General features: G+C 51.4%; 6 protein-coding genes across 6 annotated transcripts; all 6 read left to right on the top strand.

Annotated features, from left to right (window-relative positions):
• Positions 1–292: 292 nt before the first annotated feature.
• Positions 293–2,123, top strand: Z517_08066 (uncharacterized protein; the record flags this gene model as incomplete). The annotated part of the gene is made up of 2 exons (XM_013426586.1): positions 293–349; positions 441–2,123. The coding sequence occupies 2 exons, from the start codon at positions 293–295 to the stop codon at positions 2,121–2,123; spliced, it is 1,740 nt and encodes a 579-aa protein (XP_013282040.1).
• Positions 2,124–8,466: 6,343 nt separating this feature from the next.
• Z517_08065 (uncharacterized protein) lies at positions 8,467–10,686 on the top strand (the record flags this gene model as incomplete). Its single annotated transcript, XM_013426585.1, has 8 exons — positions 8,467–8,650; positions 8,701–8,732; positions 8,994–9,049; positions 9,110–9,252; positions 9,304–9,680; positions 9,730–9,832; positions 9,884–10,290; positions 10,345–10,686. 8 exons carry the CDS (start codon positions 8,467–8,469, stop codon positions 10,684–10,686), a joined length of 1,644 nt encoding a protein of 547 aa, XP_013282039.1.
• A 350-nt stretch (positions 10,687–11,036) lies between these two features.
• Z517_08064 (uncharacterized protein) lies at positions 11,037–11,639 on the top strand (the record flags this gene model as incomplete). The annotated part of the gene is made up of 1 exon (XM_013426584.1): positions 11,037–11,639. The coding sequence occupies one exon, from the start codon at positions 11,037–11,039 to the stop codon at positions 11,637–11,639; it is 603 nt and encodes a 200-aa protein (XP_013282038.1).
• Positions 11,640–12,715: 1,076 nt separating this feature from the next.
• Z517_08063 (uncharacterized protein) lies at positions 12,716–14,446 on the top strand (the record flags this gene model as incomplete). Its single annotated transcript, XM_013426583.1, has 4 exons — positions 12,716–13,211; positions 13,304–13,402; positions 13,461–13,528; positions 13,592–14,446. 4 exons carry the CDS (start codon positions 12,716–12,718, stop codon positions 14,444–14,446), a joined length of 1,518 nt encoding a protein of 505 aa, XP_013282037.1.
• A 1,657-nt stretch (positions 14,447–16,103) lies between these two features.
• On the top strand, positions 16,104–18,002 carry Z517_08062 (uncharacterized protein; the record flags this gene model as incomplete). The annotated part of the gene is made up of 1 exon (XM_013426582.1): positions 16,104–18,002. One exon carries the CDS (start codon positions 16,104–16,106, stop codon positions 18,000–18,002), a length of 1,899 nt encoding a protein of 632 aa, XP_013282036.1.
• Positions 18,003–19,045: 1,043 nt separating this feature from the next.
• Positions 19,046–20,687, top strand: Z517_08061 (uncharacterized protein; the record flags this gene model as incomplete). The annotated part of the gene is made up of 2 exons (XM_013426581.1): positions 19,046–19,828; positions 19,920–20,687. 2 exons carry the CDS (start codon positions 19,046–19,048, stop codon positions 20,685–20,687), a joined length of 1,551 nt encoding a protein of 516 aa, XP_013282035.1.
• Positions 20,688–21,156: the final 469 nt, after the last annotated feature.

The raw sequence follows: 21,156 nt of genomic DNA, 5'->3' as shown, positions 1-21,156 counted from the left end.
TTGATTAAGGGATCGGTAATAATGCTGCCTGGATGGGACCGCTGTGGGTAGGCCTTACGATTCGAGTTCCTCCGTACTCGGTATACATATCAGATGGGTTTATGGCTGTGGCGATTTGGCTTAAACGTCCCACATCCCACATCCCAGCATTGATTGAGGCAAACCCGTAACGCACTCCAGCACTTCAGCACTCCAGAGGTTTGGGCTGTTCTAATCAATATCATATCACTGTTTGTGCATTGTCCGTGTCGTCACAGAACGGTACTTTGCTGCTGAAAAAGGGGGCAAAGAGATGGTTTATAAAGGCCCCAGTAAAGGATGTTACGCATGTAGGAAACGTCGTGTCAAGGTAGGTTATACCCAGTCACCAATACATAACATCTGAGGACCCTCGTTGGTGCCCGGTTGTGCTCAATATTTTACTGATTGATTGTTTCCAGTGTGACGAGGTACGGCCTCAATGCGGCATCTGCGTCAAAAGGAAGCAGCAATGCCCGGGATATCGAGACTTCTTTGAAGCTGTGCACAAGGACGAGACTCTCCTCGTCTCCCATAAAACTGGCCCGAAACGGCACAAGAGAAGATACACTCCTGCTCGCGATGTCTCGGGCAATACACCCAGTCACCTCCAAAGCCCATCGTGGGGAAGTGATGATGGTGATCATCCTTACGAGTATGAACTTGCTCTCTTCACTCCACCATCTCGAAATGTTGAGATGGAGTCGTTGTGTTACTTCTTTAAAAACTACGTCAACATCCCCCGGGATCCAAGCACCAACATGTTCATCGAACACATCCTCCCCATATACTTGAACACGGCCCCTCATTCGGCATTGGCTGAGGCTACCAACGCCGTCGCCATCAACATCACGTCAATGTGGATGACACGATACGTCGACTCTTATCGTGCACGGGAAGCATATGCAAAGGCCGTGACGGGCCTGAAATCTTTGCTGCAACACCCAGTCGAATCCAAAACGGACGAGACGCTCGTCACCGTCTTCATGCTGGAGTTTTACGACTCCCTCAATCGGCGCTTTGTACACTTGGTTGACACGGGCGTCCATCAGCAAGGTGCGGTGGCTCTACTTAAGCATAGAGGGCGAGATGGCTTCAAGACTCCGCTCTCTCAACGCCTCTTCAATGCCATGAGAAGCCGTCATATCAATTATGCCTTGCAGTTCGGGAAAAAGGTGGAGCTGGATCCAGAACTCCTTGCCGACGATACTGCAGTTCTCCCTTCTGCGAAGCTTGATCTTTTGAACGTCCAACTAGCAGAGTTGCTTGAACTGTCTCGCGACGGTCCTGAGGTCGCAGGCCTCAGCCTAGCCGACTTCTACAAGGTCATTTTGGAGAGGGCGCTTGACCTTGAGAGGAGACTGCAAGCATGGAGGGACGCCCTCCCTCAGTCGTGGCGGCCAGTATCTGTCCCGGTATCCGAGCTGCATCAATCCATACGCGATGCCGGGATTTATGAAGGCATGTGTGATGTATATTCCTCGCTCGCAGTCTCTCATGTCAATAATGCCGCTCGGAGTTCCCAGATTGGGACACTCCGTCTGATTACAATATGTTCGGAAAGGTTGAAGGACATCGGCATTGATGTCGACCCGGCCATCGAGCCGTACATTGGCTTCCGAATCCAAGAGATTGTGGACCGCTACTGTGCCTCGGTGCCATTCCATATGGGTAACAGAACAACACCCTCATTCCCTGACGAGCACAGAGAATACCCTCATGTGCCTGCGGAGCTTCGTCAGATGGCGGCTTATGTCGACCCGTTTGGTAATGAAGTCGAGATGACCATGGACGACCATGTACGAGCCGCCGCGGCTATAGGTGGCTGGTTCATCATGTTGCCCCTCGCAGGGTTTCTGAAGGCACGAGCCATACATTTCTCGAGTTCGCAACCAGGTTCATTGCTAGGAAAGCTCAGAAAGGGCCAGACTGCCTGGATCCGAGTCCAAATGGAGCGCGTCCGGAAGATCTATTTGTTTCCAACGGACGGTAGCCCAAGCGAGCATGACTGGAAGTGCATCCTGAAGCCGTTCTGCGATGTTCAGGGTGACGGCCATAATCTGTACGCACCATTATCCTTCAATCAGAGAATATGGACAACTTGAGGTGCACGCGAAACTCTCCATGCCCTGATGATCTCGGCAAGCAGGAAAGGATTCCCATCTCGACTTTCTGGTGTCGGAAGAAATTGATTTTGTCAGAATACACCACATTAATGCGCCATGGGACACGAAATATTTGTCGGACTCATGTGCTCTGTAGTATCACAATTGATCACGACCTTATGGCCTAGCCTCCAGTGTCTGACACAGATTTAACTCCGCCCTTGCTCCCATCACACATATTATTGGCGTGCTGAATCCCCCTCTTTGAGCCGTTCCCCCCAAAAGGTTGCGGCAGCCGTGCTCGAAGGAAGATTAAGCCTCGAAATAAAAGTTCTGACATACATTTGCTGGGAAATGGAGGTAGGGGGTTGTTTTCTTCTTTTGGCCCTGCTATGTCCAGGTTTGGAATTGAATTCGAGCCATGTGGGTTTACGCTTGAGCGAAGGCCTGCTAAGCGAGGCTCCGGTGTGCGGGTATGCGAGAGGTTGCATAAGTGAACGAAGGCTTCGCCTCCTCCTTTTGAATCTGTATGCTTTAAATGACAGAGCGTCATCGAGCCGACTTTCGTTGTCGTGCTAGTGGTTGACGCGTGGTTGACGCGGCGGCCCGACATATTTCACATAGCTTCGTTCGAAAAGTGGCAGGTAATGACAATATTCCCGTTACCAAACGAGCAACGAGCAGATAGAGTGCAGCAGCGAGAAGTGCCATTGAACTGTGTCTTGTGGGTACAGTGGCGAGCAAAAATCCAAAAAATTGGCAGTTTTGCCGAGGGCATATCGTTGCAATGGCGAGTAGTTCCGCCTACAGCGTAAAAAGCGGTGTGTAAAGAACAGGTCGCCATGCAATAAGTACAGCGTCCTGTAATTCATCTATAGGCTTGATAGATAGCTCGTTACTGTATCTCCACGTAAATAGCCTTTTATAACGCGGTAGTAATGCCTTCAGGCGGTTCACACCTTCGAAAGGCCCAGGTTATCAGGACCACTGTAAGCGCCTAATTAGCCCTTAGAATGCGCCTAATCGACGTCTCGCGAGTGAATAACGTCTCTCCTTCCTTCGTTACTTAACAGCGGTACCGAGACGAGGAGGAATCGCTTAGTTTAGAGCCAGGAGGCGTGGTACGAGGCCGTCCTAGGGCAATCTATTCCGCCGCCATAACTGCTATCGACTAATTCATTTAGGATTTCCTAACGGCGTAGAGAGACGAGGTCTACGATCTCCTTAAGGAAGAGTTTGATATAGAGGTCTATCCTACGACCGTAGGTAGGATCCTAAAAAGGCTGGGCCTTATACGTAAGAGGGTAAATAAGATTAATATTCGGCGTAATGAATCGCTAGTTACAGCGTTCCTGGCTAACATGACCTAGTACTCAGTTAAACAACTCGTCTACCTTAACGAGAGTGCCGTAAACGAGAGGACTAGCGATCGTAAATATGGCTGGTTACTACGAGGAGTACCCTATCGAGTGAGGGCTTCTAATAGGCGGAGCATTCGCTGGAGTATCCTCCCAGCGCTCACGATCGATGGGTAGCTCGATTATGAGATCTTTTAGGGTTCCTTTAACGGAGAGAGATTCCTAGCCTTCGTCGAGAGGCTATTAGGATAGATGAACGCGTTTCCAGCATCTCGATCGGTATTGATATTAGATAATGCATCGATCCACTACGGCGAACGGATATAGGCTCTTTACTAGTAACATAGCGTAGTTCTCGCCTACCTACCTCCCTATTCGCCGCATCTGAACCCGGTTAAGATAGCCTTTCATGAATTAAAGGAGTGGATGAGGAAGAATCGCGAGATTGGATATGAATATGAAGAGTAATTCGAGGTCTTCCTCTACCTAGTAATGTAGGTAGTCTATCCTACGAGGATAGCGAGGAACTACTTTAGAACCTATAGCTATAGACTACCTACTAGGACTAGGTAGGAGGAACGCGAAGATCAAGAGGAACTAGTCCTATTAGTAGGAATCGAGGGTTAGGCGTAAGTATAACTATCGTAGATAGCGAGGTTAATCAGTGTATAAACTTAGTGTTACTAGGCTAGGTCGTTTCCTATAGAAACCTCGTTTACAGTAAAATTAGGTGAGTAAAAGCTTACCTAGGAAACAGCTTAGACCTCGCGCTACAGCCTACTACTTAATCGATCGCTCTAAATACACTATTTCCTACCTTTTAGCGACGTTATAATAACTTTACTTAGCGCCGTTCCGAGGCCGTTACTTTACAGGTAATCCTATAATCGCCGGCGGCACTACCTATTACGCTAGTAACGCGGTATCCTATTCGAGCAATAACAATAATAATAATAATAGAGGTCTTAAGGCTTAAGGCTAAGGTCGCTGGTAGCCACTATAGAAGGCTCTTCTAGCTGTAATTCCTCGTTTACGAAGATCTTAAGGTTCTTCTTAATCTTTACGACGAATCCACTACGGATTTCTATGCGTTCCTAGCCTGAATCTACGATTATTCGAAGGTCTGAGAAACCCCAGCCCTCGCCCTATAGAATGCCCTTAATCTCGCCGAATTCGGCCGTATAGTTAGGATAGCGCCTACCGAGCTAGTTAAGGTAGATAGCTACGTTATTATCGTCATCGCTAGGCCGGAAAGGTGGGCTAGATTACTCTTCGCGCTCGGATCTCGCTATAGCGGCCGCGGTACCTTCGCTACCCTAGAAAAACTGGATGTGAACGCCGCCATTACTAGTAGCGATTTACGCGCTATTCGAGGCCGCCTTACCGGCCTTCTTATTCATGTAGTTAGCCTTATCTTTTATAAGTCTTAGGAGTAACGATCCTAGTATCTCTTTAGCTGTTGCGGTGCGATTTCGGATCGATTTAAACCATAAGCTAATCGATGGGGTGTCTAGGCGGAGGTAGCCCTCTTCTATAGGTAGGTAGGTTCTGCCGTAATTAGGACATCGATCGCTCGGGTACATCTACCTAGCGGCTAACTCGTGGACCTGGATATCGCCGGTGGCGACGTTTAGTAGTTCCTCCGCCGCGATCGACTGGCGCTGACGCTGAGTAGCGCTTAGTCTCGTTCGCTCCTCATCACGCCGACGCCTAGCCTATGTTGAGTCCTATAGCCGTAGTAGCGTAACTAGCCTAGCCTCGAACTTAATAGTTAGAGTAATCTAGATAGTGTACTTCTATCGCCGCGGTTCCTATAAGGTCTTCTACTATTACCTCGCGAACTTCTCGAAATCTCTGTCGTCTTTATAGGTGAATTGGAATAGCCTCTTATTCGAAATAATAAGGACTAGTTCACTACTAAGGATAGGAGGTATTAGATGAAATTAGTCAGGTGGAAACTTCGCTTCTAGGCGTCGTTAGTAGGCGTAAGTAAGAAGGTCGATATTAAATAGCTCTGTTCTATCGTCCTCTACAGAGAGTTCTAAGGACCTTCCTACTATCATAGAGGTGGCGATTTTAAATGTAACTTTACTCATTTCGAAGGGTTCCATCGCTGGAGAGTCTATTTGTCTTATTCCTGAGGTCCTTTTATGGCGTTTATGTTGTTCTATAGCCTCTAGTTAATGAGAGGGCGGAGGAATAGATCTATCTATACTACCACTCCGAGGCCGCTTCGCCTAGCCACCAGCGCCGATTATCGAGTCATTCTAGCTATCTAGATCGTCCGATAGGTCTAAACTATCGTCTTCATCAGGGATTTGAGACGTGAATAGCCATTACGAGTTCTGCGAAGTGTAGAATCGCTGTATAGCGCTTTCATTGAGCGCCGCGCGAGCGATCGATCTCGCCTCGTCAGGTGTAAGTCTACCGAATGTAGGCACAGATTCGCGCGCCGCCGCGGCCCTCGCAGCGCTAGGAACAGGCGATCGCGCCCAGGTTGAGTTGCGCGAGTTGTTGAACGTCAGCCTGATGCGCTGACTAGGTCTCTCAGGGTTTTCTGTCGTACTAGGACTAACGGAAATGACAGTTATAGACCTAGATAGCACTGGAGTGGCCTCTGCCAGCTCCCGAGAAGTCGGAGACAGTGGCCTTAAGGGCGTTGGCGTTGCTATAGGCCGATTTACTCTCGTTGGCGCGGCTGAGGCGCGTGCTTCCAGGAGGCGGCGAGAAGGTGTCGGTTCACGGCGAGGTCGCGCAGACATACTAACATACTCTTGTGTACTACAGGATAGCTATTTACTATGTAAATTATGCTGTTCTAAAGTGCGCAGACCTACACCGCCATATGCGCATATGGCGGTGTAACTCTTGTTGTGCCCTCGGCAAAACTGCCAATTTTTTGGATTTTTGCTCGCCACTGTAAACTTAGTGACTTGCTTGAGTGGCCCTACAATCTCCGCAGGGAACGAAACTGCGCCAATCGTGGGAGTCTTGGCAACTTCGCCTTTCCAACACCTGGACGTCCAGGGCGCCTTGGATCTGATCCCTTTCATCAACATGAACCTCCCATACAAACGGTCACACAGCTCGTCGCGAACATCCGCGTCAAGCTATGCATGGGATCATTAGAGAGACTACTTTCTCAGCGTCATGAGAATGGTATCCATGATTAAGAAATGTTTGCTCTTTGGCGCTTCATGAGGTGCATCTAAGCATCCCTCGAGAACCCGAACTCTTGAGACGGAGCCGTCAGCCTGGATCAAGCAGATGGAATTATGCTATCGCGAGGTGTAGGTCTTGGTGATTTTGAAGACTAACTACTCCCAAAATCGTTCGTCTTGATACCTCGTCTCGAACGAGAACAACAAGATTGAACACGAGCGTCGATTATTTTGACGATTGATCCCTAACCTCATTACGCATTGGCCGTCGATATGACGAGGGACTGAGCAGAACACCTCAGAATCTCTTTCTTGACACTTGTCCTTCCGAGGCTGTTCTTATACTACCGAAATGAGACCGAAAGCGATTACATGCAAAAGAATACGAGGCGTGGCAATATACGCAGACAGGGGTTGTGACCAAGCTTCTCTTGGTTATCCGATGAGGACAAGGAGCGTCCGGTAATCATTTTAACAGCAAGCCTAGGTAATATGAACGCCGAATACGGGTTATCCGGCTGGTTAAAGGTATAATGAAATATTACAGAATCCAAGCGCGGACTACTCAGAGCGGCTCACGAGCGGTTCCGCTCTTTTTCCCCAGTCCATCTCTCTGTTCGATCGAATCGAATACTCTGGGCTTAGAAGTCAATCACAGCTTATCCTACCATTTTCATTTCGAAGACGATGTCCCACTCCTAGAAACAACGACACTGTGGCAAGGTATCGGCGGGAGTTATCATGGTGTTGTTGCACATCAAGCTGGAAGACCGACCATAAATCATCCTCCCGACGAAGCGAGCGAGACCTCGAGGACAATCTGCGGTTGTTTCCCACTGAATACGAGGCAGGAGCTTACGCCTGTTTCTCAAAGGCGCCGGCAAAACAGAGTCATGGTTGACTGACTCACTGAACTCTTCCCTCCAGGTTATATCTTACACCTGCGTTCCAGGCCCAGCCCTCGCCTAGTCTGCGGCTAGTCTCGCTGGTGTGACGGCGCTTCCTTGACGATCATACGATATCTCTACTGGGTAGTTGGCCTAGGTTCCAAGAGACTATCGATCGAATCTGCCGTCGTTGACTGGACGTTCGCGCAGAATTGCCGACGCCTCGAACGTCTTGGAATTCCCTTCTAGGAACTAGCCCACGCATCCCCCGCAAACTCAAAAGCTTCCCCGAAGTCTCTCCACGTTTTGCGAACCGACAGTTCACAGGTTGCCACGTTATGTTGCCCTGAATCTCGCACGTCCTAAGGGGCGGCTTCAGAGTACAGCGAAAGAGGTGGTCTTAGGCCATCCACTATCTAAATCCAACGCGCCAATACACTGTCACTAAGGCCAATTTCTTTCCTTGGCTTTAGCATTCTGAGATGCATTGGCTGGTCAGTGTTCAAGAACAACCACCATGCAGTCTCTCGAGAAGTCGACTTGGCGAAATCCACCCCGATCAAATCTAAGGGTGGGCATTCTCCTTCCAAGCCGTGGAGAAGGTTTGTCTACTCAACACTGGGGATCTTCTATCTCACCAAATACATGGGTCCCTGGTCCACTTATACCCTGGTCAAGATCTGGATAATCTGGGCGAGGGGAACGAAGTCTGCAAGAGGACAGCCGCGGCACTTCCTCTGGAGGAGAGTAGACGGCAATCTGTAAGATTGAAACAAAATCGACTCGAATGGACTGACAATTCCCCAAAAGTACTAAAGGGAGGGCTGGTTCCTGGCCGTTCTCCCTTGGTTCCTCTCCCCAAACAGTTCGCTTCATTCTAGTCAACCTCTCACTTTGGCTGGACACCTGCATACTCGAAAATCGTACCGCGCCCATCATGGCTTTTGGCACCGAACGTCACTGGAGCGCATGGAATTTCTTCATCTGCTGGATGGTCTCCCTGGGCCAGATTGCTTTTGGGTACCCTGCTTCAATCATTGGGGTCACTCTTGCACAACCGTCCTTTTTGATTTACATGGGCCTCCTTGATGTCACACAAGACCCCCCAGCCATGACTCCAGGTAATGAGAACGTGCTAGCAGAGCATCTTGGCCAGCTAACAATCAAACAGGAGCGGATCAGAAAATCGGCGCAATGTCAGGAGTAGGTTGACCCTTCCAATATGTGTCAGATCTTTCCCATAGATGAGACCTCAACACCCCCTGAGCCTCTGCCATGTCCACGAAAGCATTGCATAATTACTTGCGCAGAGTATGATCAGTTATAAAGAAGCCTGTGGCTCCTTGGAAGCCTGCTGGCGAAGTGGAAGCAGCTCGATCTCAGAAATTTGCTCCACTCTTTATTTACTACCGCATGCCTTGGTGATTTATTTGCCGCTTGCACGATCCGGCTGACTCTTTCCAGGTCTTCCAAGCTGGCGCCGCCATCAACGTTTTTATCGCCGGTTATGTCTCAGACAAGTACGTTAAGAGCCACCTTAATCCCCGGTGTACGCCTAGATTGCTGACAACAACGAGCAGATGGGGACGTAAAGCAGGATTTCACTGGTGTGGGTTCCTGTCGCTGCTCGGAGGGGCGCTGCTTTGCGGTAGCAGAAATGCCACCATGTTTATTGTCGCTCGCCTCTTTGCAGGGGCTGGGAGCTGGGGCTACCTAGCAGTCAGTATGTATTTGCGTTCATTCTATCCTCGTCTTCTCTGCTGACCAGACCAAGCGCCGTATTACTCTGCAGAATTAGCACCGCCAGGCCTGCGTGGCCTCATGGTGGGCATGAACGGTGTTAACATTGCACTGGGCTATGCTCTTGCCAGCTACATGGGTCTCGCCTTTTACTATGTCGATGACCCGCAGACACAATGGCGAGCTCCTTTGGGCATAGCACTTGTTTGGCCAGTGATGATGGTTCTGGTCTGTTTCGTCATTCCGGAATCCCCGCGTTATCTTCTCATGAAGGGGAAGATTGACGAAGCGAGGGACGTTGTCTTCAAGTTGCATGCGTCGAAGAATGATCCTGATCAAGAATTTGCTCGTGGGGAATTCTACCAGATGTCAAAGCAAGCGGAGTTGGATCGGACGATGGAACCGGGCTGGGTACCGTGCCACATACTTTCGTTCGGCAGAAGGGCGCTGACCTTGACAGATGGAAATAATACGTCGACCCAGCTACCGCAAGCGCACGATCATGGCCATGGGCTTCGCATTCATTGGTCAGTCGACTGGGGTCTTGGTTTTGAATAACTATGGTAAGCTTGTGTTCGGGATGTGCCTTGAGCCAAGGGCTAAGAAAGCAATAGGTCCAACCATTTACGCCGCCCTGGGTTATGATACCTTGTACCAACTAATCTTCCAGTGTGGCTGGATCACTGTTGGCATTATTGGCAACTTGATAGGGGCTCTCATCATGGACTGGACAGGCCGCAAACCGCTACTTGTCATGGGAGTTGCTGGCTGCTGCGTGTCCCTCATTCTCGAAGCTGCAATGGTTAGCTCTTTTGCAGAAGAAGCAACCAACAAAGCCGGTCTTCGAATGGGTGTTGCGGCTGCATACCTGTTCTTGCTCGTATACAGCATCGGCATCGACGTGGCTGGCGTAGTCTTTTATTCCGAACTCTTTCCCAACCATCTGAGAGCAAAGGGGTTGTCTCTTAGTATTTGCGTCATCGCACTCACCGACTTGGTCTATCTACAAGTTGCAGCGACGGTAAGTATTCATTTCGTGCTTGGGTTTTGATCCTCACTGACTTGGCCCTTGTAGGCTTTTACCAACATCGGCTGGAAGTTTTATCTGGTCTTCATCATCATTTCAGGCCTGGGCACGTTCTTCACGTACTTCTATCTTCCAGAGACGAAGAATATTCCGCTTGAAGAAATGGCGAAACTGTTTGGAGACGAAGTTGCCGTCTACGCCGAGGACCTTCACGTCGACCATCGCACCCACGAACTCATTGTCGATGAACACGGTCACCACGATATACACAAAGTCGCCACTGAGGCTGGTGTGCCACGAAGTTCCACAGGGGGAGACGTGGAAAAGCAAGGTGCTGTTCCCAGGACTTCTGTTGAGCATGTCGAAGCCCAGCAAAATACAAAGGAATAGGTTCACCGCTTGTGTGGTAGATCATTCTGAGAGGGTTCCAGCCTAGCGAGCGGGTAGCTGCCGTGATCAAGACGGGTGCGTAGGGCACGATTAGTATTGAACAGGTTGAATGATAATGTACTCGGTAGATGTGGCTTGGGGTCTCTTCGATGCTGAGCCAATAGCCTGTCTCCTTCCCACCTGCAACTACGAGTGCGATGCATTTGGGGTCCAAAATTCTCTCACGTGATCGACTTCCTAGACTGCGCATGTGCCTTGCTTGACCTTCCGCCCTCCACTGTAATTTTTTTGTGGTTGGCAACGGTTCAAGACTCCCCTCATCACGAATATTCAGCCACAAACCTGCCAGAATGTCGTGGTTTACATCATGGTTCACATCGTCAAAGAACCCAGTGCCTTCAGCAGCTGGCCAGCCTGCAGCTCCCGGGAAGCGCGTCCTCGAAGAACCTGTGAAGCCGGCCGAACCCGCCATTGAAGCAGCCAAACCCGTGACGCCGCAGCAGACACAAACCGAACGTTTGAACAGAAACAAACTCATTTTTGGTGCTGGCGCCGTATTTTTCGCCTTCTCCCTCCTCGTCACTCGAAGAAGCCTTGCGCGAAAACGGCTGGCCTCCAATCCGGCTTTCTACGCCAATGCCCCGGCACACCAGGCGGAACAAGCGAAAAAGGTCAACGGTGCCATGGAAGCAGTCGAAGCATTGAACATCGCGACGATCAATGTCCTCAGTCTGTCGATGATGGTCACTGGAGGGGCTATGTGGTATTTCGACATCAACAGTCTGGCAGAGGCGCGCAGGAAGATAAGAGGTGGGCTGGGCGTTGACGGGACGGGCAAGTCGGAGAAGGAAGCTGAGGAGGAGTTTGAAGAGTGGATGGCGACCGTGCTGGCGCGCAAGGAAGCGAAAGGACCACGACCTTCGCAGACGAATGAACGAGGCCAGGAGAGGTGATCAGACATAGACGGAAAAAGCATTACCACAAGATCATATTGGACAAGACTTGTGAGAGCTCGACCAAATCTGCGGGCAACAACGAAGCGCTGCCTCACATCCTCACCCGCAACACTGCGACAGGATGTTTCCTGGCGCTAGGAAACGAGAAAAGACACAGGCCGAATCACAACGATCCCGAAGATCCATACAGTGCCAAATTTGCCCTACCCAGAAGCTACCCAAGCAGAGGTGTCCATGGCCACGAGAAACAATCTTTGCGGCAGCGACATTTCCCAGCGAGCGGGCACAGCGCCCGACGAATGTATAATCACCCAGCTTCGATTCAACCCGTGTATTCTCAAATCTCCAAAAAGTATTCAGCAACCTCCCTCATATGACCTTCTTTTATGCCTCATAGCTCGAGGAAATGTAGATATTGTATATATGTACGAGGCATGTATATAGACACCCAGCCCAGAAAACTGCTTGTCAGCAGAAGATGTGGATCACACATCCACTCCAGCACAGAGTGAGCCCATTGATTCCAGTGGACTTTGGCCAGCTTGTCCGAAGAAGCCTTCGGTGTCTTTTGGATAGGTTGCGCGGGCAATGGGAATTTTGGTCGCCGGGTAGTTGTTCGGATATGAAATAATAAACCCATCAGAAGTTTCGATCTTGGGCATAGATGGGCATGTTTTCTTTGTGGTGGGGATTTTTGTGGGGATCAAGATGCATCTCGTTCTTCGGTGATACCTACCGAGCTACCTAGGTACGAGGTACTCGTATCTACAAGTGGTGATAGCGAGCACCGAGAGGCGAGCGGATTCGATGTCCGTTTGGATGATGGATGGCCAGGGCCCCCGAACCTGTACCGAGTAGGCGTCATCGATGCAGGTGACGGACAGATCACAGATCTGCCATATGCCATCGAGAAGTCTATTTCTCCTGGAACAACGGAAAACCCTGACATGACACCATGCCTGCAACGTTCATTCATATCTTGGTTTCTCGTTAAAAGTCCAGAAAATTCGTCAGAGCCAATTGTTACCCCTGGTACGTATCTCTAATGCCACCGCCCCTCGAGACAGGAACAGATGCCTCCCCTCCCCCCTCGCGATCACGAAGATGACGAGGAACGACAACCACTCCTTGGTCCCCATGACGGGGACGTCGACAGCGCCAGCAGCAGCAGCAGCCAACACAGCCAGGAGACGCACCGGATCCAGTTCGGCGTGGACGACGGAGAGAACCCCAAAGCCTGGAACGGGAGGAAGAAGCTCCTCAACGTAGGCATCATCTCGCTGATGGCCGTGCTGAGCCCGCTGGCCTCGTCCATGTTCACCCCGGGCATCAGCCAGATCGCCAAAGATCTGGATACGAGCGAGCAGAGCGTCATCGCCACGACGACGGGGTTCGTCATCACCCTCGGCCTGGGCCCTCTGGTCTGGGCGCCCCTGTCCGAGGACTTTGGCCGCAGGGCCCTGTATATCTTCTGTTTCGCCATCTTTACCCTCCTCCAGGCGGCGTCGGCGTTGAGCCCAAACATACACACGCTCATTGCCATGCGCACCGTGTCGGGCTTCTTCGGCAGTGAGTAACCATCGCGAGCAGCACTAGCAGCGTTGAAGGCTGTGGGAAATGCGAGAACAGAAGTGTACTCGGTACTGATGAGGGTGTTGCAGGTGTCGGGATAGCCAACGGAGGCGGGACGATATCGGACATGTATGATCCGTCTGAACGAGCGGGCATCTTTGGCTGGTACCTGCTCGGACCCCTTCTAGGTGACTATACAAGCATCACTCTCTGATGTCAGTGGAGGTCGCTGACAGCAACCCCTAGGCCCGACACTTGGGCCTCTGTTTGGAGGCGTCATTGTCAGTCGCTTGGGATGGAGATGGATATATTGGGTAAGATTGGAGAATGAACAAGAAGTCGAACAGCACAGGGGCTAATAGGTGGTCTCGTTACAGATTCTCACCATCGTCTGTGCCATCAATACCGCAATTGGTTACTTCTTCCTCAAAGAAACGTACGCACCGGTCCTCCTAGGTCGTCGCAAAGCCGATCTGGCCCAACAAGATTCTCAAGGTCTGGGGAAGAAGACGAAGTACTACTTCGATGGCGAGGACGAGCGACCACTCTCCCAGAAGCTCCAGGAGAGCATGAAACGGCCATTCGTTATTTTCGTCCAGCCGATGGTGCTGATCATGAGCATGTACCAAGCCCTGATCTTTGGCACCACGTATAGCATCTACACCAACATGCAGAGCATCTACTCGCAACAACCCTACAGTTTCAGCTCAGAGCAAATTGGCCTCTTGTATCTAGGACCAGGACTGGGATTCCTGACCTCGGTCCGGTTCCTCGTTCCTCGCATCGACACCGTCTTCAACAGACTGACAGAGAAGCATGGTGGGAAGCCGCTCCCTGAGTACCGCTTGCCACTCGCAAATATCGGCAGCGTTCTGATCCCTGTGAGTCTCTTCTGGTTCGCATGGACTGTCCAATTCCGTGCTCACTGGCTTGCGAGCATTGCGGCGACATATTTCTACGGGGTGGGTCAAGTGGTGGTCTTCAATGCCGTTCAGAATTATTACATCGATTCCTTCTCGACGTACGCCGCCTCAGCCATTGCAGGAGGGTCTGTATTCCGGAGTCTGGTAGGCGGTATAGTCCCCCTGTTTGCGCCGCTTCTGTTTGAAAAGCTAGGCTATGGATGGGGGATCAGCTGCTTCGGATTCCTTGCGGTGATGATAGCGCCGAGTCCGTTATTGTTTTATTATTTCGGTGGGCGGGTAAGGGAAAAGTTTCAGATCACATTTTGACCGATGCCTGGGACACAGCGATCTTGGATCGAATTCGAGATGAAGTCATCATGCATGGTGCATGGAGGAACGTCGACCACGAGGGAACCGCTCGGAGGTTTTAGGCGACGAGTGGTTGGGTGAGCCTGGCGGGAGGAGCTCAAACTTTCCGCTGGGCGGCTTCTAGGGGGCGCACTAGGCGGTGACTGAGATGTGATTAGGCAGGGAAGCAGGGATTAGGCTGCCTGCAAGAGCCGTTGGCCCCCGGTGCTGGGTCGTGTTAGCGATCGGTTAGCTTCAAGCCCGCGTTGTTGTTCCCCCGTCAACCCTCAAACGGGCCGCATTGTTTATCACTCGCTTCAAAGTCTTGTAATCGCGCATCACATCTTCGCGTAGCCAACTTGTTCTCGTCACCCGGGAAATCTCCATCAGACGAACACACCGCCTGACCCAACGTCCAACGTGGTCCTCTCGCATGCGTCCGTGACCAACACCGTCGTTCATTGCTGATGATGGCTAAGCGAAGGATGCTGTCTTGGATGCCTGGTGGAAGGTAGGCCTCGGACTTGGGGAGAGGCGCGTTGATTTCTGCAGGAAAATCTGCCTATCACCGCCTTGGACACTCGAGCTGCAACCCTGATTTGCCCAGTTAGCAAAATTCGAGTGCAGGCCCCAACATCATACCGCTGCTGACCTTCAGTTCCATTGGATATCGGTCGACTTTGTTGTTTTGAAAATCCCCCTCTGGGGCTTCGGACAGTGCGAGGTGTTGAACGTGCATGCGAGTAGAAATCCATATTTATCTCGTGCGCGTGCTCATGCTTGTGCTCCGTGTCTCGTAGTGTGCAGTAGGCGCCTCTTTGATGGGGAGTGGAAAAAATGGTGGGCAAGCAGGTTACATGGTCCCAGAGTGATTAAAAAGTTGCTCGCTGCATCTCTGGGATTCCTGTTCCTGCGCCCTGCCTCACCACCCTCTACCCACCTTCTGGTAGTCCTGCGCTGTTTCACAGATCTCATCCCCTCCATTGAAAAAAAAAGAAGCCCTCCTCTCAGACAAAGGAGAGAAATTCCCCGATTGATTGCCACATCAATCTCTTTCTTCCCCTCCCGTCCACCACCGATTAATTGGACCACCTCCCCTTTGGCTTATACTCCAGGATCCTGGGTGCCCGCCGGAAAGTTGACCCCGACACCCTCGAGGGCCTTCCCTCCCGTCTTAGCGCCATCACACCTCGACCAGTCCACCTTGTGCAAACTTCCCTGGCCCTGTCGAGTCTTCTCGAGGGCCCAAAGTCAAATCACATCCAGTGCCAGGGCCAGTCACTGCTCTGTTTCCGTACTGCTGCCTCCTATCGTACTTTTCTTCCAGACTCTTTCTCACACCTACCATTCTACTCCAACACGTCAAATCTCTGATTCGTTTTTAACCACCCTCAACTGTCACTCCTCCCGAGTCTTGACAGTAACGATACCGTCAATAACGAGCCTGTTTTCTCACGCATCGGCGCCTCTTCGGTCTCTCACCACACCTCGATCCCGTTCCCCCGTCACTGGAACTGCAGCCCGCGCAGTCCAGCTGTTAATATGAAAAAGAAGGCCCTAGCACAGTTACCACGGACGACGCAATTGTGCTTGGAAAGGTAGACAAAAATTCGAATCATCAGAGGGCTCTGCTCTCATGGAGCCCCCTCCGCCGCCGCCACCGCCGCATGGCACAAATCCACAAAGCGGTGGCAGGTCTGGAGGTCTCCCTGATGGAAAATACGACATTTTTGTCATCCCTCCACATTCCTCGGGCTCGGGCTTCCTCTACCTCCCTTCGCTGCAGACACACCGCAACTCCTTTTTGGCTGGAGCCTTGTGTACCGCAGCCTCCTTCTTCATCTACTACACCGCCGTACCCGTTGTCAAAGAATGGCTAGTGAGCACCATCAACAGTGGCGGGACTGGCGTTTTCACGCTCATCTGTGGTGTCGCGATTGTAGCGTGGGCATTTGGCAAGACCCAAAGTGAATGGCAAAATTACACTGGATTTAATCGTGGAGGGTCTAATACGAGTTCAGGTGGTCCAAGTGGTCCAGGCCATAATGGTTACGGCAACACTGGATCTTACACGCAACCAGGGCCTCAACCGAGTGCTCAATCCGCTCCCCCTCCTCCCCCTCAGCCTCATCCTCCCCCTCCGCCTAATCATGGCACGAGCAGCCCTCCTCCACAATCATCATGGCAGAGGCCACCCCCCCAAGCCAATACCAAAGCCAATACCACCAGCGCTAAGTCAAGCTGGGAGAAAGCGCGAGAAGAGACAAGGAAAAGAGAAGAGGAGCGCAAACGGGCCGAGGAACTGAAAAAGCGCAGGGAGGAATTGGAGAAGGAAAGGCAGAAACAGAAAGACGAGCTGGAGAAGGAACGACAGAGGCAGGAACAACTAGAAAAGGACCGTCAGAGGGAGAAAGAAGAGCTCGAGAAGGAGCTCCAGAGACAGAAAGATCAGCTAGAAAGGGAGCGACTGAAGCTGAGAGAAAAGGAACTGCTTGAGAGACTTGAACGCGAACGCAGGGAGAAGAAAGAGCGTGAGGAGAAGGAGGCGGTCGCAAAAGCTGCCGCTGCCGCTGAAGCTGCTGCTGCTGAAAAGGCGAAAAGGGAGCAGTCTGCTCGAAGTCCTCCCAAGCGTCCACCCATGCCGACCGCGACCACGGAACGAGACGATGACGCATACTCATTCAGACCATATGACCGACCCAAACGAACGCACAAGGCCAATTCTGCAGCTTCGATGTACTCCGAGTCATCTTACGCCCCGTCAGAGAGCACCGCCAAAACCACGCCACCTCCCTCGATGCGCGGACCGTATTCGACCAAAGACCCTGATAAGATCATCATCAAGGGTGTCTTCTCCTTCAACAATGCATTTATGCGAACCCCAATTTCCCAACTGATATCTGGACAAGGTAATGTCACCGACGGATTGATCTTGCGTATCACAACCGAAGGCCTATTCATCGACGACGACGTACGAGGAGTGCCGCAACGTGAGTGGGATGTCAAGGCTTGGACGATGAAGCTGGCAGAGGTATGGTGTCCCCATTTTCTTTCCCCTAAAGGCATGGTCACGGGTTCCCCTAAACGGAAATTTCCCCTTGGTTTCGGTTTCAGCGTCGACTTGAGGAGGGACTCTCCGTCGCCTTCGCAGAATGAATCTGTCGTTTTTCTCAGTAAGATATTGGACGTTTGCGAAAGCGGGTGCAAGAAAGGAACCCGATCTCGATGTCCAAGTGGTGTCCCACTTTCCTCTTCGTCGACTCCTGTTACCGCGACCACCAGGTCAACCACCTCAACCTTTACTGACTCTTCACTCACACAGAGCTGCGAACTCTCCGGTCTCCACGTCCTTCGCGCGAGTATACGCGATCAAGAAGGCAAGAAATACGTCTTCATCTTGTCCCAATCCGAGGGCTGGAAAGTTGCTGTTGGTCTTCAGCGATTGAGGAGGGGAACGCAAGTGCGTGCCCTGGGCGTCGCTGGACTGCCGATGAACGAAGCGAAGGCGATTCTAGAGAACCTTGGGTTTATCTAGAGCCTGGACGATTGGTAAACCAAAGTTGATAGATTGCCAGTCTTCGCTGGCAGAGGAAGACGGGAATGTCGACTGTGAAAGAGAGACATCGATTGATTTGACGAGCGTGCATGTTGTGATTTCGTCCAAAAGCTCTCTGCACAGTGTTGGATATGCTTCGGTCAGTGAAACTTGAGAGTTATCAGCGAAGATCGATTGAGCGAGATTAGCGAGTCGAGTTCCAAATGCATCAGCGAGGGAGTTCAGATCGGATCTTGGAACTGTACATTCATTCAAATGCAGATATCCCCCACTAGTATCGTTGTTGGATAATGAAAGCTCAGCCTTGAGGTTTGGTTGCTCGATCGATGTAGTACATGAGTTAATATCCCTTATCCTTCGGGAAGGATAAATCCACCTTGGGGCTCGTCGTGAATACACCGTCGCTTGCATCTGGTCATTTTGGACTTTTGTGTTGGGTTTCAGCTCCTTTGAACTCGATGCTTAAAGAGTAGGTATAACCCTCCATCACAGTCCAGCGAATTAGCGAAGTTAACTGTCAGTACGAATACGATATCGGTGGCATATGACGTTAGTGGGGAGCTCCAGGCATCGGCTGGGGGCCTTAACCTGCCCTGTGGGAACGGGAGCCACCCAAACAGCACCAAGAACACCACAAGCTTAGGCCCTTGGGACCTATCAATGCCCATCTCCTCCCCCGCCGCCCAACGACTTGCAGGAAGTCGGTAACCATTTTGGGGAGCATGCGGTACCTGATGGACAAGAGGGGGCGCGGCAGCTGGGCGCCGTTCCAGGTTTCTTTGGTGTCTGCCTGCGGCGACAACCGAAACACACCTTACAATCACCCCATGGCAAGTCCACGGAGGGGTGGATGATGGTACAAGGTAATTCTGATATCAGACTAACGGCCTTCTGACTGTTTTCTCTTATTCCTTCACGCTCAAAACACCCTTCTCTGAAGGTTCCATCTCCAGACTCAATGCGCTGAGTCGATTCCCCGCTTCTTGCATCAGTTATCCAGCCAGCATTCAGAGTTTCCCGCCATGACTATCCGCAAAAAGAACCCCTCTCGCAACTACGAGACATTCCAAGACGACCCTGACGACAGCATCAGGCAGTCTCCTACATCCTACCACCAAGGAGGGGACGCAGACAAGTCCCGATCCGCTGCAGCGGAGGCTCAACGACTTGGGTCTCAAGGCTCATGGGCTGACAACTTCACAGGCGGTACTCCCGCCACCAACAGAACCCCAGAAGCTTCAACAGTAGATGGTGATGAAGTGAGGGATACCAGGTATTCGCACCTTTCGTCGGACGAGGATCCCTCGGATCCACCTCCAATCTACACTCCTTCTGCCAGCACTCAAGTTGGGTCTCAATCGCCTGCAGCACCTGCGTCCCCTGTTGCTGCAAGATCGACCCCCTCTTCAGTTCCTGAGCCAGTAAGCGCTCCTGCTACAGCGTCCTCTTCTTCCAATCCGCAATCATGCCCATGCCCATCTCAAAGCAATGATGAAGAGGAGGGTTCATTGGCATCGGAATCCGACTCGCATAATCGTCATCACAGCCACGATTGTCGCGAGCAAGAAGAAGATACAGACTTCGAGGGCCTGCCTGTTTTCCTACAACATCACCCACAACGGGCCCGGCTATGGTTCCGGGGCCATGGTAAAGGACGAGGCTGCCGCGGGCGCCGGCAGGCTATGCGGCAATGTGATCGCCACAAACATCGAGCCCGCCGATGCAAAAGGCTATGCTTTATCTTCCTTGCACTTATTGCCTGCCTATGGCTTATGATTCCGGGCTTATGTCGGTCGCTCAAGAATGTACTTGGACCTTTTCTTTCCAATCAGTTCCCCTTTGGCGACTAATGTCTGGATTTTTGGACTGCTGCTAATACGTTTCTTCATTGCACAGGACGGACGGTATCAGCTTCCGAGCTTTGGCTCACAACCCTCGCAGACACCATGGCCACCGCCGAAGCGTGAACATCGTGAACGCGAGACCTTCCGCTCGATCACCGGCACCTACCAGCTCTATGATCTGCTCGATCTTTCCACCACAGCAGGTAGCATTACGGTTACCGTCGAAGTTCAGCCTGGAGATAAACCAGCAGTGCTTCGTCTTTCCACGACAGCAGGCAGTGTCAATGTGAAAATGACTTCTGGAGGTGGTTTCTTCAAGAAACCCTACGTCTCGGACGTCGCGAAATCGAGGACACTGGTGACGGAGATTTCTACCACCGCTGGCAGTGTCAACGGCAACTTGGTGCATGGCAACGGAGGATCTACTTCCGTTTCCACTAATGCGGGTTCTATCTCGGTCACCATATTTACAGTCGGTGTCTCTGAGATGGATCCGCAATCGAACATCACTACTACCTCTAACCATGGTAGCCAGCACATCAAGATTGTCCCGGACTTGGGCTCGACCGAAGCGATTCGTGCCATCGAAGCGAGCCACACGGTTCGTGGTAGTGGGAGTGCAGTCGTCTCGTACCCGCCTCAGTGGGAGGGTATGGTTCATCTTGCGGCCCACGGACACGGGAGCATCGGCGCCAGCGGATCTGGGCTGGAGGTCCGAAGAGAGAGCAGCCGTGAATTGTATGGGTACAGAGGGGCTACCCAGGGGAGAAAGGTCGAGGTTGCAGTCATCGGCAATGGAAGCGCGAGGTTCTCGTGCTGAAATAACCAGGATTACGAAATTACCAAGTCCTTCTGACTGGGTGATGCTGTGCATGTGGACTGAAAATGGGGGACGCTCAAGATAGACGTCCCCCTGAGAAGCCGTATGTTGCTGCTTGAGAGAAAGATCTCTGCGAGTGGCCATACATCTGGCATCTCAAAACTGGGATGTGATGTCTCCATTATGTTTTAATATGGGAAGGATATGAATGGAACAACGGGAAGTCTCTGAAGGAAGTTCGAAGGATATATACAACGGGAAACGAAATTAGGTCCGAGGGCGTTTTGCATGGTGTATACGAGGTACCTACCTACCTATCTACCCAGGTACCATGATCTCAACGATATATTACAATTATTCTTTTCTCAGCATGAAAGAAATCAAACTATCCGCCCGCTGGAATGTGTCGTAGTCGTTCGTCAATGATACTCTTACTTCTCCGTGCCCTCAAAAGTCCATACTGCGCCAT

This window comes from Fonsecaea pedrosoi (assembly GCF_000835455.1).
Source record: "Fonsecaea pedrosoi CBS 271.37 unplaced genomic scaffold supercont1.5, whole genome shotgun sequence".
Taxonomy (NCBI): Eukaryota; Fungi; Ascomycota; class Eurotiomycetes; order Chaetothyriales; family Herpotrichiellaceae; genus Fonsecaea; species Fonsecaea pedrosoi.
The sequence above is the reverse complement of the archived record's forward strand: the minus strand, read 5'-3'. Positions and strand labels throughout refer to the sequence as shown.